The sequence below is a fragment of the Canis lupus genome, chromosome 2 (assembly GCF_003254725.2).
Source record: "Canis lupus dingo isolate Sandy chromosome 2, ASM325472v2, whole genome shotgun sequence".
Taxonomy (NCBI): domain Eukaryota; kingdom Metazoa; phylum Chordata; class Mammalia; order Carnivora; family Canidae; genus Canis; species Canis lupus.
Window position 1 is genome coordinate 8,452,628 of NC_064244.1, and position 22,678 is coordinate 8,475,305.

The window sequence follows — 22,678 nt, forward strand, 5'->3', positions numbered from 1 at the left end:
AATGTGTGCTTAAGCCTTTGGAGACAAATGTTTGTTTGTTTGCTTGCTTGCTTGCTTGCTTGTTGGCCTGTTGGCTTGTTTGTTTAAAAATCCCTTTTTAGTCTGTAAGTACATTCTGTGATGATTCCAAATGGAGCCATGGTGAGACTAGAAGTTAATGCCTGGGATTCTTCCTTTATTAAAACAGTGTTGTTTATTAACTCTTATCAACTCATTAGTTAAGAATGAGTTGGACTCAAATAATTTAAATGAAATGGTGGCTCACAATCATGAAGATTTGTATTGGGTTTAGTGCAAAACTTAAGACTATTTTAAAAATTCCCTCTGATATAACTGACTTCATTAGTATGTGGCTTCTTGTTGAAAGTACTGGGTTTATTAAATGCACTGCCAAAATTGTAGCCACTTATTTTTCTTTTGAGCCCTTATGGTCACAGAGTAAAACATTTTAATAATTTGCTTTTGGATATCTCTAAAGTTAAATAAAAACATGACTCGAAAAGGAACCCAGTATATTGGGAAGAAAGATTTTGTTTTTGAGGGAAGATTTCATTCTTGTGTATTAGCCATCATGACATTGCTGCAGAAAGAATATGTTATCATTCACCTGAAGATTAAAATTCAAAAGTATTTCTGTCATCCATATGAATTTTGGAGCAAGGCATATAGAACCTTCTGTCTCTTTTAGCATAATAATATGATGACTCGTAAGCCTACTTCTTAATATTTTGAGATTGCATAATCATTTAATATTTTACCCTCATGAAGTAAAAAGTTCTTCCCCAGCTTCGCCCAGTCCATTACATCTTAATTTTTTTTTAGTGTGTGGCAGTAAAATCTAGACAGCCATAAGTGAGTATATTCAGATGTTTTTCAAAAGCTTTGAAACAGACAAGAAGAAGAAGAAGAAAGGAAGAGTAGCTGTCCCAATAAGCTTCTATTGCGTAAGAAAAAGCCTCTCCCATAATGGACATGGCAAGATTTAAACAAAAGACGCACATAATAAAAATGTAAATGAGTTTGCTTTACTAAAACTATAACTTTAAAGTCTTTTGTTGTAAGTTATCCTGAAACCTTCTTACAAGGTAATCGCTGTTTGCATAGAGATTTAAACCGAAGTCTTCAATAGCATTAAACGCCTGCACAGTCCCCAGTGTGACAGGCATGCAAAGCCATGTTAATGTTCAGAATATGAATTGCCTCTGGGTGGCTCCTCCACCAAGCAGAAAACCAACTGTGTGGATATCCGTGTGCCTGATGGACTCCATGCGGCTCCCAGCCTGAAAACGTCACCGTTTTGACATGTGATGTGCTCCTCATGACACTGGCAGCACTGACACTGGGAAATGCCACAAAGGCAACAAGCCCCCCCTCCTTAGCCATGCACTTTGCCACCCCCTGGCGCTGCCCGTCCTGGTCTCCCCGGCCTGCCTAGTTACAGGCGGACAGCACTTCAGACACACACAGAGGGAAGTGTGGGTGGAGGGGCCCCAGCTGCCTCCCCGACACAGCCTCCATAATGAATTGACCTGAATGATGAGGGCACACAAACAGTATGATATGCATTATTCCTGTCAATAAAATGTCCCCATGTGCTGTGGTCTTTGTACAGAATGTACTGCAGCCTTTCTTCCAGCAAGCTCTATTTAATCTCCTTCCTTTTTACTATTCATATTATAAGTGTGTAATAGAATTCAGAAAATTATATGATAGCCCTTCTGTATCTGTATTGTCTTGTGTTGCATATTTAAATCCTTGGCTCTCTGCTTAGAAAGACGGAATTCCCCATCTTTCAGGACGCTTTTGCCAGAGAGAGGACCCTGGAGAGGGAAAATTTGGAGTACAAAGTAGCAAACGAGAGACTGCTTCAAATCATTTCAGAACTGGAAGAAGCAATCCGACTCAACCTAAAGGAAAATTCAGTATTAGGTAACATTTTACAGTCATCTTTGAGAAAAACCTATGCATCGGGCGCTTCATAAAATCCTTAGCGGTGTTTGTCTTTACCAAAGATACGTTTTTTGCTTGGTTATGTACATTTATAAGATCAGCTTGCTAGCCAACTTTGACTTTCATTTAAGACAGCATTCCTTGCCTGGGAAAGAGAGTTTATTTGTGGTTATATTCTTGAGCCCATGCCATTCTAACTCAAGCTGGTGTTTTCCCCCCCAAGACAAGCATTGACCTTTGAAAAATGTGCTAAGCAGTGCTCCATTTCACTTAGAAATGTTATAAACAGATAGAAACTTTTGCTGACTTCCGTTGCATGTGCTGGTTTGATTATCTAAAATTTATAACCTTTAAACACTTAAGCACACATATCGGGGACTGCTTTGTGGAGAGTTAGCCCTTCAGAAAAATATGCCACTACTTACTACCACGGAATTATCTTCAATTTTGGATATAATCCTATAATATACATTTTCATGTGTATACTTTATAACCCTTCCCAGTTTTACATACCATATAAATGGTAAAAGTCACACTGAAATCACCAAAGTAAAAAAAAGAAAAGAAAAGAAATCACCAAAGTTAGAGTGCTCTAAAGCATCTTTTCACTTACTGTTGTTATCTTTATGTTTCTGAGAATTATATAATGTTCCCCTTAACCTGCATTTATGAAAAGCAATGAACAAATGATTAAAAAAAACTTATAGCAAAATATCAATAAAATCAGATATATTACAGTCTCTCTTGAATATAAATTATACCATGCCAGTGTAGTTTCATTTCCCTCCTAGAGGGGTGTAATAATGCTTTTTCCAGTTTTCGTAGCTCTTACTGAGTCATCAAGTGCCACCTGCTAAAGCACTTTGTATCCGCTGTAACTAACAGCAAAAATGTCCATTGCTAGTATTGATGAAAAGCTTTCAGCCCTCAGCCACACTTGGATCTTGAACTTAGTTCTTAATCCCTATCTGACCAGCCGTCTGAACAGCAGGAAGAAGGCTGTGAATGTCAAGGGCAGTTGTGAAGGTCACAGTCCTGCTAGGACTTGCGTCCACCATGCCTGCCAGCAGTGTACAGCCTGCCCTGAAGCAGGGAGTTTGAATACAGGGCCGTAAGCTTGTAATTTCATGGTTGGCCTCTCTCTCCTTTTGTTTACAGAAGATGAAATTATAAATCTGAAAGAGACGGCAGAAAAGAATCATAAAACCATTCAAAAGGTACTGTAACTTTATACATTGACGAATGACTCTTTTACACTGAAATATCAGCAGAACTGATGGAATAACGGTGGGTCCCGATCGTCTTGGGGTGTAGGGGAAAGTCCATTTCCATATTTAATCTCTCCCGCGATTTGGGTAGGCTCTTTGACAGTAAATAAGGATTTCATTCCTGAAAATGAATTAATGTACAGATACTTCTTTTACTTGCGATAACTGAGTGTCTGCCTCGTTGACCGTAAGGAACTGAAGTTCGATGGCACAGGAGGTCCGGAGATGTGCTTGTGGAAAAATCCTGTTATTAAGAATGAACATTCTTTTTTTCAGCCCACATGTAGCTTCATGTTCATTTTTCTGTTTGCGCACGAGCTGGGCTACGTTATGTGGGAAATCTCTACTTAGGACAGGAATTCTTTTCGTATCAGCAAGGCCAAGATCACGTAGTGCATCTGGGCCAGTGGGACCACAGCACTTATGCCCCCCACACAGGTCGGGCACCCCTGCTTCGGGCTTCCTTAGCTCCCTTTACTGTACCATCATAGCCATCAACATATTTTCAGTGATAATCAATCTTCCCTGCTGTACTGCAAGCCTCACGAGAGCAGAGACGCTATCATCTCTGTTTCTGGTATATTCCCAGCACTGAGCACAGAGCCTGGCACACTGACCAATGCTCTTTGAGTGATTCATAGAATGAGAATGTGTTTAGAGTTCCTGAGATTTACAGGTGAAAATGTGTATTTGCATCTCTGAATTATTCCAAATAAACATAAATACTTTCCACTAACTGAATCGAGTGTCAGTTTTAAAATTAAAAAAAATGCTTTTAAGGTTTTTTTTTAAATTTATTCATGAGAGACACAGAGAGACAGGCAGAGACATAGGCACAGGGAGAAGCAGGCTCCCTGTGGAGAGCCCGATGTGGGACTCGATCATGACCTGAGCCAAAGGCAGACGTTCAACCCCTGAGCCACCCAGGTGCCCCTTAAAATGAAAAGTAATTTAAAAACTGGGTAACAGTCAGTTTTAATTAAACATGCCATCCCTCAGTCACACAAGCCCCGTTTCCAGAGCCCAACCGACAGCCACCTGTGCGTCATTTGAGGTCCAAATTTCAGCCCCATTTTACAGTTCAGAGTATTCTTAGGTTTTCGGTAAAATTAACTCTTAAGAACTAATTTTTAGAGAATTGGTTACATAAAGGGTCAGAGTTGGGAGACGTTTTCTCTGATAAGCAAAATCATCATGGATTTGCAGAGCAAGTTCATATTCTTGTGCTTCATTCTATTTGCAGTGGTGACAGCACAAGTCCCATCCTTACAGAGAAAACCAGAGTCTGTGGACATTATCTGTTTCACCTTCTTGGCATCAATGTCTAGGTTGAAAATGAAGTCGCAGCTTCCTAGTCTCAACCTCTAAGGAATTATCACAGTTTAAGTGTTTCTAAAACTGTTCGATCTATCCAGTCACTTGTAGGGATGAGTCGTGTAAGCTTACTCTTCTCTGGAAAGAGCACAAGAAATTAGAGCAAAAAATCTGACCACTAAGCCGCCGATTAGAAAGAAACATGCCCCTTCGAATGACCAGTCAAGATCTGTGTGAGCTTAAATATTTCAGTTAAGTGTTTCCTCAGCTGCCTTAGGTCTGCACTGCCCGGTGGTAGCCCCCTGTGGCTGGCTGAACACATGAATTGTGTCTAGTGCAACTGAGGAACTCAATTTTTAATTATATTTAATTTTAATTTTTAAAATTTAAATGTAAAAACTGATACTTGTTTCAGTTTATTGGAAAACCTTTGTGTATATTTTAAATAACTTGGTATGTGAATCTACTTGCTGCTCTGTAATTCTTATGCAGTCTAAATACAGATAAAGTATTTCCAATGAAATTTCAGTCCCCAAATTGAGATGTGCTTCAAAGACTTAGCTTAAGTGAAATATCTCAGCAATGATTTTTAAGATTAATTATTACACATTGAGATGATAACATTTTGAATGTATATTTGGATAAACAAAATATATTATTAAAATTAATTTCACCTGTTTCTTTTACCTTTTTTAGCAAGACTACTCTAAAATTCAAAATTATATATAACTTATACCATGTTTTTTTTTAAGACCTTATTTATTTATTCATGAGAGACAGAGAGAGAGAGAGAGGCAGAGACACAGGCAGAGGGAGAAGCAGGCTCCATGCAGGGAGCCTGAAGTGGGACTCGATCCCGGGGCTCCAGGATCATGCCCTGGGCTGAAGGCAGGCGCCAAACCGCTGAGCCACCCAGGGATCCCCTTATACCGTGTTTTTAATTCACAGCTCTCTTTAGCAAATATAGCAGATCCCTAGTCCGTTTGATCATTTAAAAAATCCTTTCTCTTTTCTTTTTTTCTTTATATGTCCTGGACCTCCACGGACACATTGAAAATAGGTACAGTTTGGTATTGAACAGAAGGAACCCAGAACCTTGGGTTCCTCTTCCATTTCTGCCACTGTAGTCCCTTGGGCCAGTGCCTTCTCCCTCTTTCTGTCTTTCACAGGCTTAACTATGAGGATATATTGGGATAATGGGAGTCAAAGTGCTTTGTCAACTGGAAAGCACATTAGGACTTGTTGAGCAAATGAGAGCTGATATTTACTGGTTTGGTTTCCAATATCCTCCACTATATCAGTTAATTCAGTGATGTTTACTAGATGCCTTTTAGTGCCAAGCAGTGTGCTAGTGCTGAGATACAAAAATTACAGACAGACAGATATACACACACATACATACACACGTGCACACACACGCATGGCCTGCTGTGGAGCAGATTAAGTCTAGGACAAGAGACAAAAACCCTTGGGCTGTGTGATGTGGACTGTAATAGAAGTATGTACATAGAGAAGAGATGTCTAGCTTTACCTGAAAGGATGCACAAACAATTCCTTCTGCACACTTTTACTCTGTCACTTAGCTTACCTAGCCTCACCTTAACTCCTTTTTATCCAAAGAGGATCCTTCTTCTTTGCCCTGACTCATCTCTTCCTTCCTCCTCTTCTGGAACTTTCTTCATCACCTCTTTCTCTCTAATGCCTTTAAAAATTTCACTGTAGCCTACAGATATAGTGAAACCATTGTCTTGGTGGTATCCGTTGACTCTAATCACCCATTGCCATTTACTATATTCCAAATGTTATTTAAAATAAATCTGTGCTTACCAAACCCCTTTTCGCTCCCCCGATGCTAGTTTTTCTTGTGTATAAGGTCACAGTGAGATTCCTATTGCCTTCAATCCTTTTTTTTTTAAAGATTTTATTTATTCATGAGAGACACACAGAGAGAGGGTAGGCAGAGGGAGAAGCAGGCTCCTGGCGAGGAGCCCAATGCGGGACTCAATCCCAGGACCCCGGGATCACGACGTGAGCCAAGGGCAGATGCTCAACCACTGAGATACTCAGGCATCCTGCCTTCAATTCTTTTTAGGTTTTTTCCTTCCTGAATTTTCTGCTGTATATGGAAGGACTGCCTGCCGTATCATAGAGTCTTCTACAGCAATGCTCACTTCTGATTCTTCACGTGGTTCTTCATTCCTTCCAAGCAATATCTGTCAATTCTCTGTGACTTCTCTGCTCAATTTTTCCACTTGAATGCTATTCTTGGGAATTCTATTTATCCTTGATCTTCCTTCTTTTCTCTCTAGTTGACCTCAGCCTCTCCCATAACTGGCACACTTGTTTACCAGTGACTTCCAAACTTCCTTTCCTGCTTTATGATTTCTCTGAACACCACGTCTATAGTTTCAATTCTGTTCTCATCCTTAATTTCAATGTCACATGCTCTTTGACAGCCTCATCCATTTCCTATGGTAATTAGAAGCTCCTTCTGTGGCCCTGTATACCTGGGACTATTTGCTCTCTTAAGGTCAGAAACTGTCTTGTTTATCTCTAAATTCTTAGTCATCAGCCCTTAAAAACATTTGCTGAAAAAATGTGCTACCTATTCATCAAATCACTGTCAAAACTTGACCTTATTACCCCTTGAATCTGGACTCTGCTGTGTTTCCCCACTTAAATGAATGACGTTGCCATCGATCCCTAAGAACAGATGAGAAATCCAGGGTCATTCTCTACTCTCTCCTTTATGCCTCGTATCTATTTGGTCGCCCAATCTGTAGGTTTTCCTTCCACAGTGTATTTCAAATCCCCCTTCTCTGTCACAACATTGCTACAGACTTGGTTGGGGCTGTCATCATTTCCATAGATTCTTTTTTTTTTTTTTTAATTTCCATAGATTCTAACTTCATTTTCCTGTTTCTACCCTCATCCCTTTTCTTTTTTTTTTCTTTTTTTTTAATTTTTTTTTTCTTTTTATTTATTTGTGATAGTCACAGAGAGAGAGAGAGAATGAGGCAGAGACACAGGCAGAGGGAGAAGCAGGCTCCATGCACCGGGAGCCCAACGTGGGATTCGATCCCGGGTCTCCAGGATCGCACCCTGGGCCAAAGGCAGGCGCCAAACCGCTGCGCCACCCAGGGATCCCCCTCATCCCTTTTCAAATCAAGCTTCCACACTCTGCTGTAGTGTGTCATACCCTAATTGCACGTGCTAAAACCTTCAATGGTTTCCCATTGTCTACAGTATAAAATCAGACCACCTAAAAATACACCGGGGGATTTTCATATGCCAGGAACAGTTAAATTCTCTCTGAAAGAATTCTTTAAAATAGATTTTACTATCTTAATTTTACAGAGAAGAAAACTAAGGCTTGAAGCCGACTTAGTTTACCCACACAGCTAATAAGGAGCAGAGCTTCGATTTGAACACACTTATGTTCCTCATTGTATCATCCTGCCTTCCACCCCTGATTGTGGAGAGTGAGGCCTCTCATATTGTCACCCGACCCTCCTCCTTTCCTTTCCTGCCACTGCTGTCTCTCTCCATCCTGGGGTTCCATAGCATCAAGCCCTCCCCAATTCCTCCATGACTTCATACTCCCCTCCAGTTGTTGTGCTATTTTGTTTGCTGTTTCCACTGCCTTTTTCCTTCTCCAACTGGTTGCATTCCCAGTAGCCCTCAAGACCATTGTCAAAATGTACTTCTCCTATTATATCTTATTATAACTATGGTTGCCGGAATTTGTGGCTCTTTATGCTTTTTGGCCACCTGAAAATTTGATTTATTAACATATTTTCTAATGTATTACAGTCATTTTTTCACATTGCTCTCCTACCAGACCTAGATGCTTCAGAGGAAGGGATCTGTTCTACTTCACTTCTGTACCTCTCTAGACTAACAAAATGCCTGGCATCTAAAAGGTGTTCCACACATGTGTATTAAATCATGAATGTACGGACTAATTGAATGGATGTCAAAACCAAGGTTTGAATTTTATCAGTGTATATAACACTGATTATTATTATATATAATACATGAATGGCAAGTAATCATTGAAGATACCAAGGCAAGTCATAGGAGTACAGGGGCTATGCAGTGTATGCTTTTTGATGATTGTTTTCAGTTGGCATAGAGTTTGATGTGCATAGAAATACAACACAAAAATCTAAAATAAATGAATGGGTCTTATAAAGAGGAAAGCAAAAGTGCTCTTCTTGATACACTATACTTGCTTTATTATATATCAACATCACATTTTGTTGGTATAGGGTGAGGAAGATTGTCAATAAATTGGCATTTCCTGTGTATATCTTGCTTGTTGTTCTAGAAAAATACAGTAATATATAATGTATTACTGTTACATGATAATCTACAGATATTTAAATTTTTAAAATCATATTAGGATCTGCTTTTCTCATGTTTAAAATCAAAATATGTGTTGTTCTATTCTACTGAGGAGAAATTTTAGGTATTCTTTTAGGTATTCTGTTCTTTTCTTTAATCAAAATATAATATTCTTCTCTTTTAGCTAATGGATGGTAGAGACAGATTACTATGTGAGCTTGATTATGAAAAATCATTAGTTCAAGAAATGGTAAGGTGATTTATGTTATTTCCTAATAAATTTGAAATCAGGAATTCAATTGAATCATGAATTCTTTATAAACTTTATTTGTAACCATTTTATTGTGAACTATTTCACACTTTGTCAATAATCTAAATACATACAAAATTATTAACTTTTTTTAACTGAAGTATAGTTGACACACAATGTTATAATAGTTTTAAGTGTACAGACAATTCTATACATTAATCTATGTTCAATACAATTTTAAGTGTGGTCACCATACAACATCCTTATAATATTATTGACTATATTCCCCATGCTGTGCTTTGCAACCCCATGACTTACTTATTTTACAACTAAAAGTTTGTACTTCTTAATCCTTTTCAGCTATTTCTATAAACATTTTTAAAAGATCCTTTTAAGAAAACAGTTTGATTAGTACTGACACAAATGTAATAAGCTGCTATGTAGATGAGTCTTACATAAGAAATAGTGTTACAATTTAAAGCAGTGCACAAAGTTTTTGAGTTTTATGGAGATTAAAAAAAAACAAATATGAGAGCCCAATATTTTGAAGGATTTGCTATTTTTAGTTACAAATTGCCATAAGTGACAACAAAAAAAGAGCCCAGCTAGATATTTTGGCATTCTGTGTTAGTCTCATAAGAAAACACTGCCTTTTTATGTTCTTTTAGAGAACTTTCCAGACGGCTGCTCTTTTATTTTATCTGTGGACTACCCACCCCCGAGGCCCCGCCACCCCACCCCCCCGCCCAGCTTATGGTGTTGTACTTTGGCTTTCAACTGGTCACCACTAGTATGTCTTTGTTATAGTAAACTGACTGTGTTTATTATAATCAAAAATAAAACACAGCTTGACTTGCGTTCTAAATGTGCTTGAAAAGAATATGATACTGTTTAGAAGAGAAAAGGTTGTTCATAGGAAGTCAACACCACTTCAGATATTGAAACATTCCCTTTTTTACAGCTTGTCACACTTTGTGCCAAGTCATGACCGTTTCCCTAACTCTGTTTTGTTACTCTCGGCACCATGTGTTTTGGGTTTCTTGTCATAGAAATTAATGCAAAACAATGCTCTGAGACTACAATAAAGCCTTCTATGAAACCAACTTGGGAATTCAGGCAAGGAAAAAATTATGGTTAGCTAGTCACAGAAGACATGTGCTAACAAATAACATTATTTTGAATCCCTCACTTTTGGGTACCTGGCCTGTAAAAATCGTCTCCATTATTTGAGTCTATTCGGTCAATTTCTTCTGCCTCCCCCACCCCTTCTGTCATTCCTCCAATGTCTTGGAGTTGCTTCTGAAAACAAACTAAATGTGCACATTGTCATTAAAATTGAAAGTGCTTTTATAGACCGGGAACCAAATGTTATATTGTCAGTTGGTTAGTGGCATTGGGGAAGAAATGAAACTACTTGGTCAGCGAGTTTGTGCTGATACTATGAACTGAACCCATAGTTTTACTTTGCCTCTTTATTTAAACCCTAAGCAGTTAACCGGTGCTATTATATTGCCCACGGGGGAACCAATCACATTTTATTGTGTTGTGTAGAAGTTTGTTTAGTGCTGCACTTGTTGCCAGGCAGCAAGATCTTGCATCACAAACCCGGTCCAGCACAAGAGGCTTGGCATGCTCAGAACTAGTTTGGGGGCTCATGTTCTCAGAAGAGGGAGTCTGCTTAAGGTTCTTCTTCTTCCATGGCATACCTTTGGGCCCAGCAAAGTCTCTGTTTGGTGCCTTCTCCCTCCCACCAAGACATTCTGTTACCAACTTGGTGGGAGGCTGGCTTCATGGCTGTCGGGCTTCCTTTGTTTCTTGCCACAGTATTTTTTTTTCCAGAAATGACGATTTCTGGATTGATGATTGCACCTAGATGAAGAAGTGGGTGATGGTGGAGTCGATGCAGAGTCATTTTGTAGAAATCTAAAAAACTTTCTCACTGAACGGTTTTTGTTCCATGCTTATTTCTGTTTTCCAGTGCAGTCTGTGTTCTGGCCTCTCAAGAACCTAGTCTAAAAAGTCAAAGAGCAGGGCACCTGGGTTGCTCAGTGGTTGAGCATTTGTCTTCAGCTCAGATCCTGATCCCGGGGTCCTGGGATCAAATCTCTCATTGGGCTCCCCATGGGCAGCCTGCTTCTCCCTCTGCCTCTGTCTCTCCCTCTCTCTCTGTGTGTCTCTCATGAATAAATAAATAAAATCTTAAAAAAAAAAAAAGAAAAGTCAAAGAGCTGCACATAAAAAAGGCACTATCAATAAGTGTGGGTAAACAATGACACATGGAGTGTGGGTATCCTTAGACTGGCTTGAGGGGAAGGGTGTAAAATAACTTTGTGTCTTCCCATGATTCCTGTGCATAGTGGTGTTGATTTATCTTTTTTAAAAAATTGAGATATAATTGCCATATTACATTGTATTCATGTTAGGTGTACAACAAAATGATTTGATATATGTGAATATTGTAAAGTGATCAGTACGGTAAATCTCGTTAACATCCATCACCACACACAGTTAGATTTTTTGTTTTCTTGTGACAACAACTTGTAGGATTTGCTCTCCTAGAAATTTTCAGATATATAATACAGTATCGTTAGCTATAGTCACCATATATATTGTGTTCCTAGGACATTTATTATAGGTAGATATTTGCCTGTTGGTATCACCTTCACCCATTTTGCCAACCTCACTCCACTCCCTGCTTCTGGCAATCACCTATCTGTTTCTCTAAGTTCAGTTTTTAGATGTGGATATAAATAATCATTCAGTATCTTCCTCTGACTGATTTCATTTAGTATAATGCTCTCAAGGCTCATCCACATTGTTGCAAATGGTAGGATTTCCTTCTTTTTATGGCTGAATAGTATTCCATTATATATATATATAATTAGTATTATATATTAGTATTAGTACTATATAATATATTAGTATTCCTAATACTTCCTTTTTTTTTTCCTAATACTTCCTATTCAGTGATCTCTAGGATACTGCATTATAATTATATAATTATATAATATAATATATATAATTATATTATATAATTAGTATTATATATATCATATATATAATTAGTATTATATATTAGTATTAGTACTATATAATATATTAGTATTCCTATATATATAGTATTCATATATATATATATATATTCATGCCACATTTTCTTTTTTTTTTAATTTTTATTTATTTATGATAGTCACACAGAGAGAGAGAGAGAGAGAGGCAGAGACATAGGCAGAGGGAGAAGCAGGCTCCATGCACCGGGAGCCCGACGTGGGATTCGATCCCGGGTCTCCAGGATCGCGTCCTGGGCCAAAGACAGGCGCCAGACTGCTGCGCCACCCAAGGATCCCCATGCCACATTTTCTTTATCTGTTAATGGATAGTTAGGTTGTTTCCATGTGTTGGCTATTGTGAATTATGTTATTATGTTGCAGTGACCATGGGAGTGCAGATATCTTTTCGAGATAGTGATTTTCCTTCCTTCAGATAAGTACTCAGAAGTAGAATTGCTGGGTCATATGGTAATTCTATTTTTAATCTTTTTGAGGAAACTCCATACTGTTTTCCATAATGGCTGAACCAATTTACATTCCTACCAGTAGGGCACAAGTATTTCCTTTTCTCCACATTTTTGCCAACACTTGTTATCTTTAGTGATAGCCATTCTATCAAGTATGAGGGGATATCTCATTAACAATTTTGGTTTGCATTTCCCTGATGACTAATGATGTTGAATACCTTTACATGTACCTGTTGGCCATTTGAGTATCTTCTTTAGAAAATGTCTACTTAGATCATCTGGACATTTTTTAAAGGATTTTATTTATTTATTTAAGAGACAGAGGGGGAGAGCATGCACACACATGTGTACACATGTGCATGAGTGCAGGAAGAGGCAGAGGGGGAGGGAGAGGAAGAAGCAGACTCTAGGCTGAGCCTGGGAGTTGGAGGCAGGGCTCGAACCCATGACCTCAACAACATGACCTGAGCTGAAACTAGGAGTCGGACACTCAATTGAGCCACCCAGGGCCTCAATCATCTGCCCATTTTTAATTGGTTTATTTGGGTGTTGTTGTTGTTGTTATGGAGTTGTATGAGATCTATGCATATTTTGGATATTAATCCCTTCTCAGATATATGATTTCCTAATATTTTCTACCATTCCACAAGTTGCCTTTTTTGTTTTGATTGTTTTGCTGTGCAGAAGCTCTTTAATATGAAGTGGTCTCTCACTTGTTTATTTTTTATTTTGTTACTTGTGCATTAGGTGTCATATCCAAAAAATCATTGCTGAGACCTATCCCAAGAAGCTTTTCCCCTATGTTTTCTTCTAAGAGTTTTATGGCTTTAGGCCTTACATTTATGTCTGTAATTTATTTTGAGGTACTTTTTGTTAGTGGTATAAGATAGGGGTCTGGTTATATTCTTTAACATGTGAATGTCCAATTTTCCCAGCACCATTTATTGAAGAGACTGTCTTTTCTTCATTGAGTGTCCTTGGCTCCTTTGTCAGATATTAGGTGACTATTTATTCATAGGTTGATTTTTGAACTCTTGACTCTGTTTCATTTGGTCTATGTGTCTGTTCTTACACTAGTACCATAGTGTTTTGATTACTATAGCTTTATAATATAGTTTGAAATCATGATGTGTAATGTCACCAGATTTGTTCTTCTTTCTCAGGTTTGCTTGAGTTTTGGGGAATCTTTTGCAGTTCTGTATAAGTTTTAGGATTATTTTTTCTACCCTTAGTTAAAAGCACAATCTGTAAAAAGTGGTATCTTAATAGAGATTGCATTGGCTTTGGGTAGTAGAGCCCTTTGAGCAATATTAATTCTTCCAGCCTATGAACATGAGAGATCCATGTTCCATTCGTTTCCATTCATTTGTGTCTTCTTCACTTTCTTTCATCAATGTCTTGTAGTCTTCAATGTACAGATCATTCACCTCTTTGGTTAAATTTATTCTGAAATGTTTTCATGTTTTGATTCTATTGTATATGGGATCATTTTCTTTATTTTCTTTCAGACGGTTTGTTGTTAGGGTATAGAAAATGCTACTGAGTTTTATGTGTGGATTTTTGTATCCTTCGCTTTCATATATCTTGAAGCTAACAACAACAACAAAAATGTCCTCATCAGAAAAGTACTATCACTGAACTCTTAATTTTAACTAATTATTCATCTGTTTCATCCCAGTGTATTTGGTTCTTAGGGATAATCTAGAGTTAAGATGGAAACGAGCTACGAAAGTTGTTGTAGCTCCTCGTTCTGGGGGCATAGCACTGAGCCACCACTGTAGCTGGCCTTGATCCTATAACTGGGTTCCCTGTTGCCTGAGTTCCCTCTGAGTCAGGCCTATTCCGGGTAATGTGGCAGGTTTGGCCATTCAACTAGGAAACCAGCATTTTGGTGACCCGGACATCTACTATAATAAAATGTATGACTGAATTTATGTGACTAGGCCTGTGTATTTGATAAGATTTAGGTTATTATATCACTTCTCATTGGTACTATCACTGTTCCTATATATTATTTTTTAATTAATTTTTTTTAGAGAGAGAGAGAGTGAGCATGCAAGTGGGGATGGGGGCAAAAGGAGAGGGAGAGAGCGATCGTAATCAGGCTCCACATCCAACAGGATGCCCCACAGGGGGCTCGATCTTGCAACCCCGAGATCATGATCTGAGCTGAAGTCAAGAGTTAGATGCCCAATTGACTGAACCACCCAGGTTCCCCTCATTGGTACTATCACTGTTCTGACGATGGTGTTCCACAAGCAGAACCTAGGGTTTGCCAACAGTTACTGCCATAGGACTGAGAACCACTTTGAAATCTGGGGGATGCTTTCAGTGATCTGTAGGATACTGCATTTACATTATAGCTCTGGGAATAGTGGCGATAATGAAGCATGCTATGAGAAGTGTCTCAATGTAACTGCATCCCCATATACTTAGCAGACTGCAGAGCAAATTTTACTATCCTTGTGGTCCCTGTTTCACTGTCAGTGAGTTCCCACCCACCAGTCAGAAAATGTGCTTGCTCTACACAGTCCTGGACATCTGGTAGTCCTGCTCAGCCTTCTTAATCTACTTTACCTCTAGTCACAGAGGCAGAGGATAAACCTTGTGAAAGGAAAAGTTCTCTTGAGCCAATATTGTTCCAAACCCATCACAGTGAAGCCCTCAGACCCTTGCAGTGATTCATGCCCGATGAAATCAGCAGACATATTTGTCTATCTATAACCAAGAGGTTTATTACAAAATGTCTCAGAGTACTATTTCTTCTAGGTGGTTCCCTCTTCCTAAATTACCCTCTCTTGGTTAGCTTCTGCTCATCCTTCAGGTCAGATGTCAGATAAGGCCTCTGGGAACCCTTCCTCCTTACTCCCCTAGCCCGGACCATGTGCCCACCCCCAGGTTTATATGGCACACAGACTCCCTCTCAGCTCTACTCACGCTCTGTAGAGATGGCCTGTTGACTTATCTCTACTTTCATCTGGTGAACTAGTTGAGATCAGGAAATCCACCTTGTTCACAGTTGTGCCCCCAAAACCTACTCTGGTGGCTGCTACAGAGTAGATACTCAAATATTTATTATGAGTAAACAAAGGAATGAATTTTAAAAATGATTAGTTGAAAATGACTTAACCCACACTATGTCATGAATTACATAGATTTTAATAAACAGGTAACACTGTTAATATACATATGTGACACAGCTACGTGATATATGAACTAACTACAATGTACTTTCCAGTATTAATTTATAGGTTTCTTCCAGTGTTTCTCAAATTTTTTGGTCTCAAATTAGGGGTTGCCAGGATTAACGATGGGGAGAGGGGCACAGTATGGGAGTGGGGTGTGTTACAAAAGGGCAACACGGGATCTGTGTGTTGATTCTGTGGCTTGACAGGTGCTGAACTAGTATGAAGTGAAATACACACATACAAATGCCTGCTAGGGAAATCTGAATAATATTACTGGGTTGTATCAACGTCAAGGTCCTGGTTGTGATATTGTACTATAGTTTTCCAAGTTGTTAACATTAGGGGAAAGGAAGTACAGAGTATTACAGGTTCTTGGTATAGTATTCCTTATCATTGCATGTGAACCTACAATTATTTCAAAATAAAAGTACATTTTAAAATATTGAGGGTTTTTTTTATTAGCGAATAAGTGCAGAGAAGCTAGATATAACTAGAAAGTTTCTTCCAAACTAAACATACAATTACAATAGAGAAAATTTATCTTGGATACCAGTCTTGCCAGATATACATTTTATAAATATTTTTCCTCGGTTATACCTTTTCTGTTCATTTGCTTGACAATGTATTTTGATGGGAAAATATATCTTTATCTTAAAGCCTAATTTATCAGCTACTTTCCTTTATGGATATTGCTTTATGTATGCTTAGAAACCCTTGCCTTACCCTGAAGTCAAGAAGATATTCTTTTATATTTTCTTCTAAAAAAAAAAACAAAACAACTTATCTTTAGGTGTATAATATATATATACATAACATATATAAATGCATATATATATAAAAGATTTATTTATTTATTTATTTATTTATTTATTTATTTATTTATTTATTTGAAAGAGAAAGAGAGCAAGCAAATGGGGATAGGGGTAGAGGGAGAGGGAAAGAGAATTTCAAGCAGACTCCTGCTGAGCAAGGAACCAGAGGCAGGGCTGGATCCCAGGGCCCTGAGATCATCACCTGATCCTAAATCAAGAGTTGGCCACTTAATCAACTGAGCCACCCACCCATTATGTTGATTGCTTTGGAAACTTTGTTGAAAATCAGCCAGGTATAGTTTGGGGTTCTCTATTCTGTTGTAATGAATTGTTAACCCTTAAGCTAGTACTACACTACGTTAATTTCTGTGGCTTTATACTGGGTCTTGAAAACAAGTAACAGTAAGTCCTCCAACTTTGTTCTTTTCAAAGTCATTTTGAATATTCTAGATGCTCTATATTTCCACATAGATTTGAGAGACAACTTGTCCATTTTTACAAAAAAAAAACTGTTTCATGATTAGGATTGTGATAAAAATGTACAGATACACTCCAGGAGATTGACATACGAACACTTTACTAGACTGAATCATACAACCCATAAGCATTGTATACATCTCTATTTATTTAGGTCTTCTTTAATTTTTGTTGCCAATATGTTTTCATTTTCAGTGGAGGTTTTTGCACATCTTTTGTTAAATTTATTCCTAAATATTTTACCTTTTTTGATGCATTTAGAAGTGGAATTGTTTTATTTCCTTTTTTTTAAGATTTTATTTATTTATTCATGAGAGACACAAGGAGAGAGAGAGAGAGAGAGGCACAGGCACAGGCACAGGCACAGGCAGAGGGAGAAGCAGGCTCCATGCAGGGAGCCCGACACAGGACTGGATCCCAAGTCTCCAGGATCATACCCTAAACTGCTGCGCCACCGGGGCTGCCCTTAAGTTTTATTTCCAATTGTTTGGTACTGGTATATAAAAAATACAATCAGGGATCCCTGGGTGGCTCAGCGGTTTAGTGCCTGCCTTTGGCCCAGGGCGTGGTCCTGGAGTCCCGGGGTAGAGTCCCACGTCGGACTCCCTGCACGGAGCCTGCCTCTCTCTCTGCCTGTTTCTGCCTCTCTCCCCCTGTGCCTCTCATGAATAAGTAAATAAAATCTTTTTTAAAAAAATAAAAATACAATAAATTTTATTGTAACTTTGTATTCTTCAACATGCTAGATTCACCTAATAGAGTAATTTCATAGATTCCTTAAAATGTAAACAACATGTAGATTCTTGATATGTTAAGCAATCAGGTCTTCTGTAAATAGAGATAATTTTACTTATTTGTTTCTAAGCTTTGTACCTTTTATTTCTTTTCCTTTTTTTTTTTTAAGATTTTATTTACCTGAAAAAAAAAAAAGAATTTATTACCTGAGAGAGAGAGCACGAATGGGGGGGGAGGGGCAGAGAGAGAGGAACCAGCAGACTCCCTGCTGAGCAGGCAGCCCAAGTGGGGTTCAATTCTAGGACCCTGGAATTATAACCCGAGCCAAAGGCAGGCACTTAACCAACCCAGCCATCCAGGCACTTCTCTTTTTAGTGTTTATAACAATATTTAGGACCTGCAATACAGTGTTAGATAACAGTGGTGAGAAGAAGCATTCTTGTCACCTTCTCCGCCTCAGAGGGGGGCAAACTTTATTACGTTATCATTAAGTGTGATTTGGCTATAGATTTTTCATGGCAGTCATTTATCAGGGTTAGAAGATTTCCTTTTATTCCTACTTTCTGAGAGTTCCTTTTGTGAATGACTGTTGAATTTTATCAAATGTGTTTTTTTCTGCAGCTATTGAAATGGCTATATATTTTTTCCTTTATCCTGTAATATGGTGAAATACTTTGGTTTGTGAATATTGAAGCAATTTTGCATTTCTGAGGTGAACCCCTCTATTGTGAACTTTCTTACATTTTATATGTTATTGCACTCAATTTACTAGTAGTATGTTGAGGACTTTTGAATCTATGTTCATAAGAGACATTGATCTCTACATTTTCTTTCTTTGTGTATATGCATGTTTTTTGGGTTTTAGTGTTAGAGTTATGTTGGCTTCATAAAATGACTTGAGAAATATGTCTTCTCTATCTTCTGAAAACAATTTTAGTGGTGTTAGTGAAAAGATTTCTGTTATTTCTTTTAAAATGTTTGATAGACTTCACCAATGAAAGCACCTGCACCTAGAGTTTTCTTTATGCGAAAGTTTTTGATAACGGATTTGTTTTCTTTAATAGCTATAGAGCTATTCACATTTTCTATTTCATTTTGTGTTTTGTTAAGTTGTATTATTCAATTTTTTCACTTTATTTAATTATGTATTTGTCAGTATGAGGTTTTCCATAACACTCTCTTATAATCCTTATAGTATCTATAGGATCTGAAATAATGAATCATCTTTTATTACAGTTTTAGTAAATTATGTTCTCAATCAATCTAGTTGAGGTTTTATTAATTTTGCTGATCTTTTCAAGACATTAGTTTTGGGTCTATTTTTTTCTTTTTTATTTAATTGATATATGCTCTGATCTCTGTCCTTTTCTCCCCTCTATTTACCTTTTGCTTACTCTGTATTCTTTTTTTTTTTTTTTTAACCTTCTTAGGATGGAACTTGAGATCATTGATCTCAGGCTTTTTATTATTTGTATTTGGGCATTTAAAGCTATTAATCTCCCTCTAAGCAGCACCATGCACGTTTTGATATCCTATATTTTCATTCAGTTTGGAGCATTGTCTAATTTCTGATTTCTCTTGTGCTTTAGAATTCTGTTGTTTAATTTATAAATTTAGTGATTTTCCTACAAATATTTATGTTATTCATTTCTAGTTTAATTCCACTGTAATCAAAGAACATCCTCAGTACGATTTAAATTTTTATTCATTTGTTGGCAGTTATTGCATGGCCAAAAAGCATATAGTGTATCATGTATCATTTACTGTACTATATCTGCTTGAAAATAATTTATATTCTGCAGTTATCAATTAAATCAAGGTAGTAATAGTGTTTTTTATTTTTATTTATTTTTTTAATTTTTAAAAAAGATTTTATTTATTTATTCATGAGAGACACAGAGAGAGAGAGAGAGAGGCAGAGACACAGGCAGAGGGAGAAGCTGGCTCCATGCAGGGAGCCCAATGCGGGACTCGATCCCAGGTCTACAGGATCACACCCTGGACTGAAGGCGGCACTAAACCGCTGAGCCACCCGGGTTGCCCGTAATAGTGTTTTTTAGGTCATCTATATGTCTTTAACTTTTTTGTTTAGTTCTTTCAGTTGCTGAGAGAGCGGTCTTATATGGCTATATAATTTTGAAAAATTTTTTTACTTTATGTGCTTTAAAGCTCTGCTATTAGGTCCATTTGCATTTATAATTATTATGTATTCTCATAAATTGATCCTTTTATCATTATAAAATGTCCCACTCTATCTCTAGTGATTCTCTAATCCTGAAATCTACTATACATGTTAGGTATAAATGTAGTACCTCCAGCCTTCTTATGTTTGCATTGCATTTTTTCAATACATATATTTTCAGCCTCTCTGTGTATTTATAGTTAAAGTGCTTGTGTTATAGACAGTAAAAATTGAGTGTTTCTTTTTTATACATTCTGCCTATTTCTGCATTTTAACTAGACTGTTCAGTCTATCAACACTCAATGTTATTATTGATAGAATTAGCTTTAAGTGTACCATTTTATTATTTGCTTTTTGTGTGTCCTATCTGGATTTTTTCATTGTTGTCTTTCCTCTGTTGTTGTTGTTGTTATTGTTCTTCTTCTTCTTGCTGTCCCTTTAATATATAGTAGAATTCCAATTTAATTTATTATCATTTTGGCTTTTTTGCCTATCTCTTAGTGGTGGCTCTAGCAATTACAATTTACATCCATAACCTTTTACAGTTTACTTAAGGTTAATTTAGGGCAGTTTCATGTAAAATATAGAAATATTGTTTTATGTATTGTATTTATGTCTACGATTTTTGCTTTAAGCAGTTATATGTATTTGAAAGATTAAGACAAAATAGTCTTACATATTGACCATTTCTGATGTTCTGAATTCCTTCTTAAAGATTGGATGTTCTCCCTGGGATCATTTTTCTTCAGTGTGAGGAGCTTCCTTTAATGTTTATCCTGGTGACACAATCCTTCTATTTTTCCTTTACCTGAAAGTATCTTTCTCTTACCTTCAATCTTGAAAGATATTTTCTGTCAGTACAAATCCGAGTTAACAGTTTTTTACTTTTTTCCATTCCTTCAGCACTTAAGAGACTTCATTCCACTACTTTTGAGCTACCTATCTCACTGTCAGTCCACATTAATAGTCTTTTCACGTGAGCATAGATCAGCAACACACATTTGTATGTTGAGCATTTGGGGGATTTTACAGGCATTATGAACATTATGTGTCATTTTTAAAAATCAGGCAGTTAGGGACACCTAAGTGGCTCAGTAGGTTAAATATCTGACTTTTGATCTCAGCTCAAGTAGTGATCTCAGGGTCGTGAGTTCAAGCCCTGCATTGAGCTTCAGGTTGGGTATGGAGCCTACTTAAAAAAAAAAAAAATCACTTAACTTGATTCAGACTGCAAGCTCTGCCTCACATGTGGTGGGTGGGAGCTCAAATTTCAGTTCAATCTTTGAGCATTAGCTTTACTGCCAAGCGTGATTCCGGCATCTGCTAAGGATTTGGGCAAAATTTATGCACAAAGTTGAAGGCTCCACAGTCTGGCTTTCTTTGGGATTTCCTTGCCTTGGGACTTTCACTAGCTATGGTTGCCCTAACAGTGTCTTCAGCAATCCTGAAAGGCTTCAAGTTTTCCATCATAGTTTCAGTTGCTCCACCCAGACAGATTGAGCATTGCTATTAAGTTAAAAGCCATTGTCTTCAGGTAATTTAAAAACATTTTTTTTCCAGAAGTTAAAAAAAAAGTCTAGCTGTCATCTGTGGGAGGGTTGGCTTCATAGCAGTTACTTAGCTGTGACCAGAAATATAATTCCCCCCAAATTATGACTTCATAATGTAAATATTATCATATCACAAACACATCCCTCTCACACACTTAAAATTTGTCATTGGTGTCCCACTGCATTTAAAACAAATCCAAGCTTTGTACATTCTCCTTGTTTTTAGCTCACCTGCCCAGTTCTTCCTTAATGCAATGCTTCATGGACTTCAGTTACTATTCTCCTAGACCTCAAGATTTCATGAGGCAGAACTGCCTTCTGTTGAATTCTGCTCTATCTGTAGGTGAGAGAAAAATTTTTAAATAGTCATGCCAGTGAGATTAATGATTAGAGGTGTATCTCACCATTGTTTAATTTCATAAGGTTATCCAGAATTAGAATAACTGGCAATAGTCATAGATTCATATGATGAAAACAGCTTAATATTATTGACGTGTGCACAAGATGGATGAATCTTAAGGACATTATATGAAGTGAAGTAAGTTGGAGAAAGACAAATACAGTATAATCTCACTTATATGTTGAATCTGAAAAAAAAGAAAAAACAGAAAAATGAACTTAGAGAGTGAATTGATGGTTGCCAGAGGTGGGTTGGGAAGTGGGTGAAATGGCTGAAGGTGATCAAAAGATACAAATTTCCAGTTATAAAATAAATAGTCATGGGGATGTAATGTACAACACAGTGACCATATTTAATAATACTGTATTATAGATTTGAAAATTGCTAAGAGAATAAATCTTGCTAAGAGTTCCCATCACAAAAAAAAAAAAACTGTATTTATGGTGGTGGATGTTAACTAGATTTATTGTGGCCATCATTTTGCAACATATACAAATTTAGAACTATTATGTTGTAGACCTAAAACTAATATAATGTTATATATTGATTATATCTCAATTATATAGATATCATCAAAAGCCTCTTATGGGGTTAGGAAGGGAAAAAAGCCTTTCATGTCTGAAAACTAGGATTGACTCTTTATTTTATTTTATTTTATTTTTATTTATTTATTTATTTATTTATTTTT

The 22,678-nt window shown here is 37.3% G+C and overlaps 1 protein-coding gene across 1 annotated transcript in view; it reads left to right on the forward strand.

Annotated features, from left to right (window-relative positions):
- The window catches only part of C2H10orf67 (chromosome 2 C10orf67 homolog), a 184,939-nt gene that overhangs the window by 93,987 nt on the left and 68,274 nt on the right, over nt 1–22,678 (forward strand). Inside the window, exons 10-12 of the mRNA XM_049096630.1 lie at nt 1,797–1,929; nt 3,109–3,167; nt 9,064–9,129. Coding sequence (XP_048952587.1) covers nt 1,797–1,929; nt 3,109–3,167; nt 9,064–9,129 — 258 coding nt within the window. The remainder of the gene's footprint in view (nt 1–1,796; nt 1,930–3,108; nt 3,168–9,063; nt 9,130–22,678) is intronic.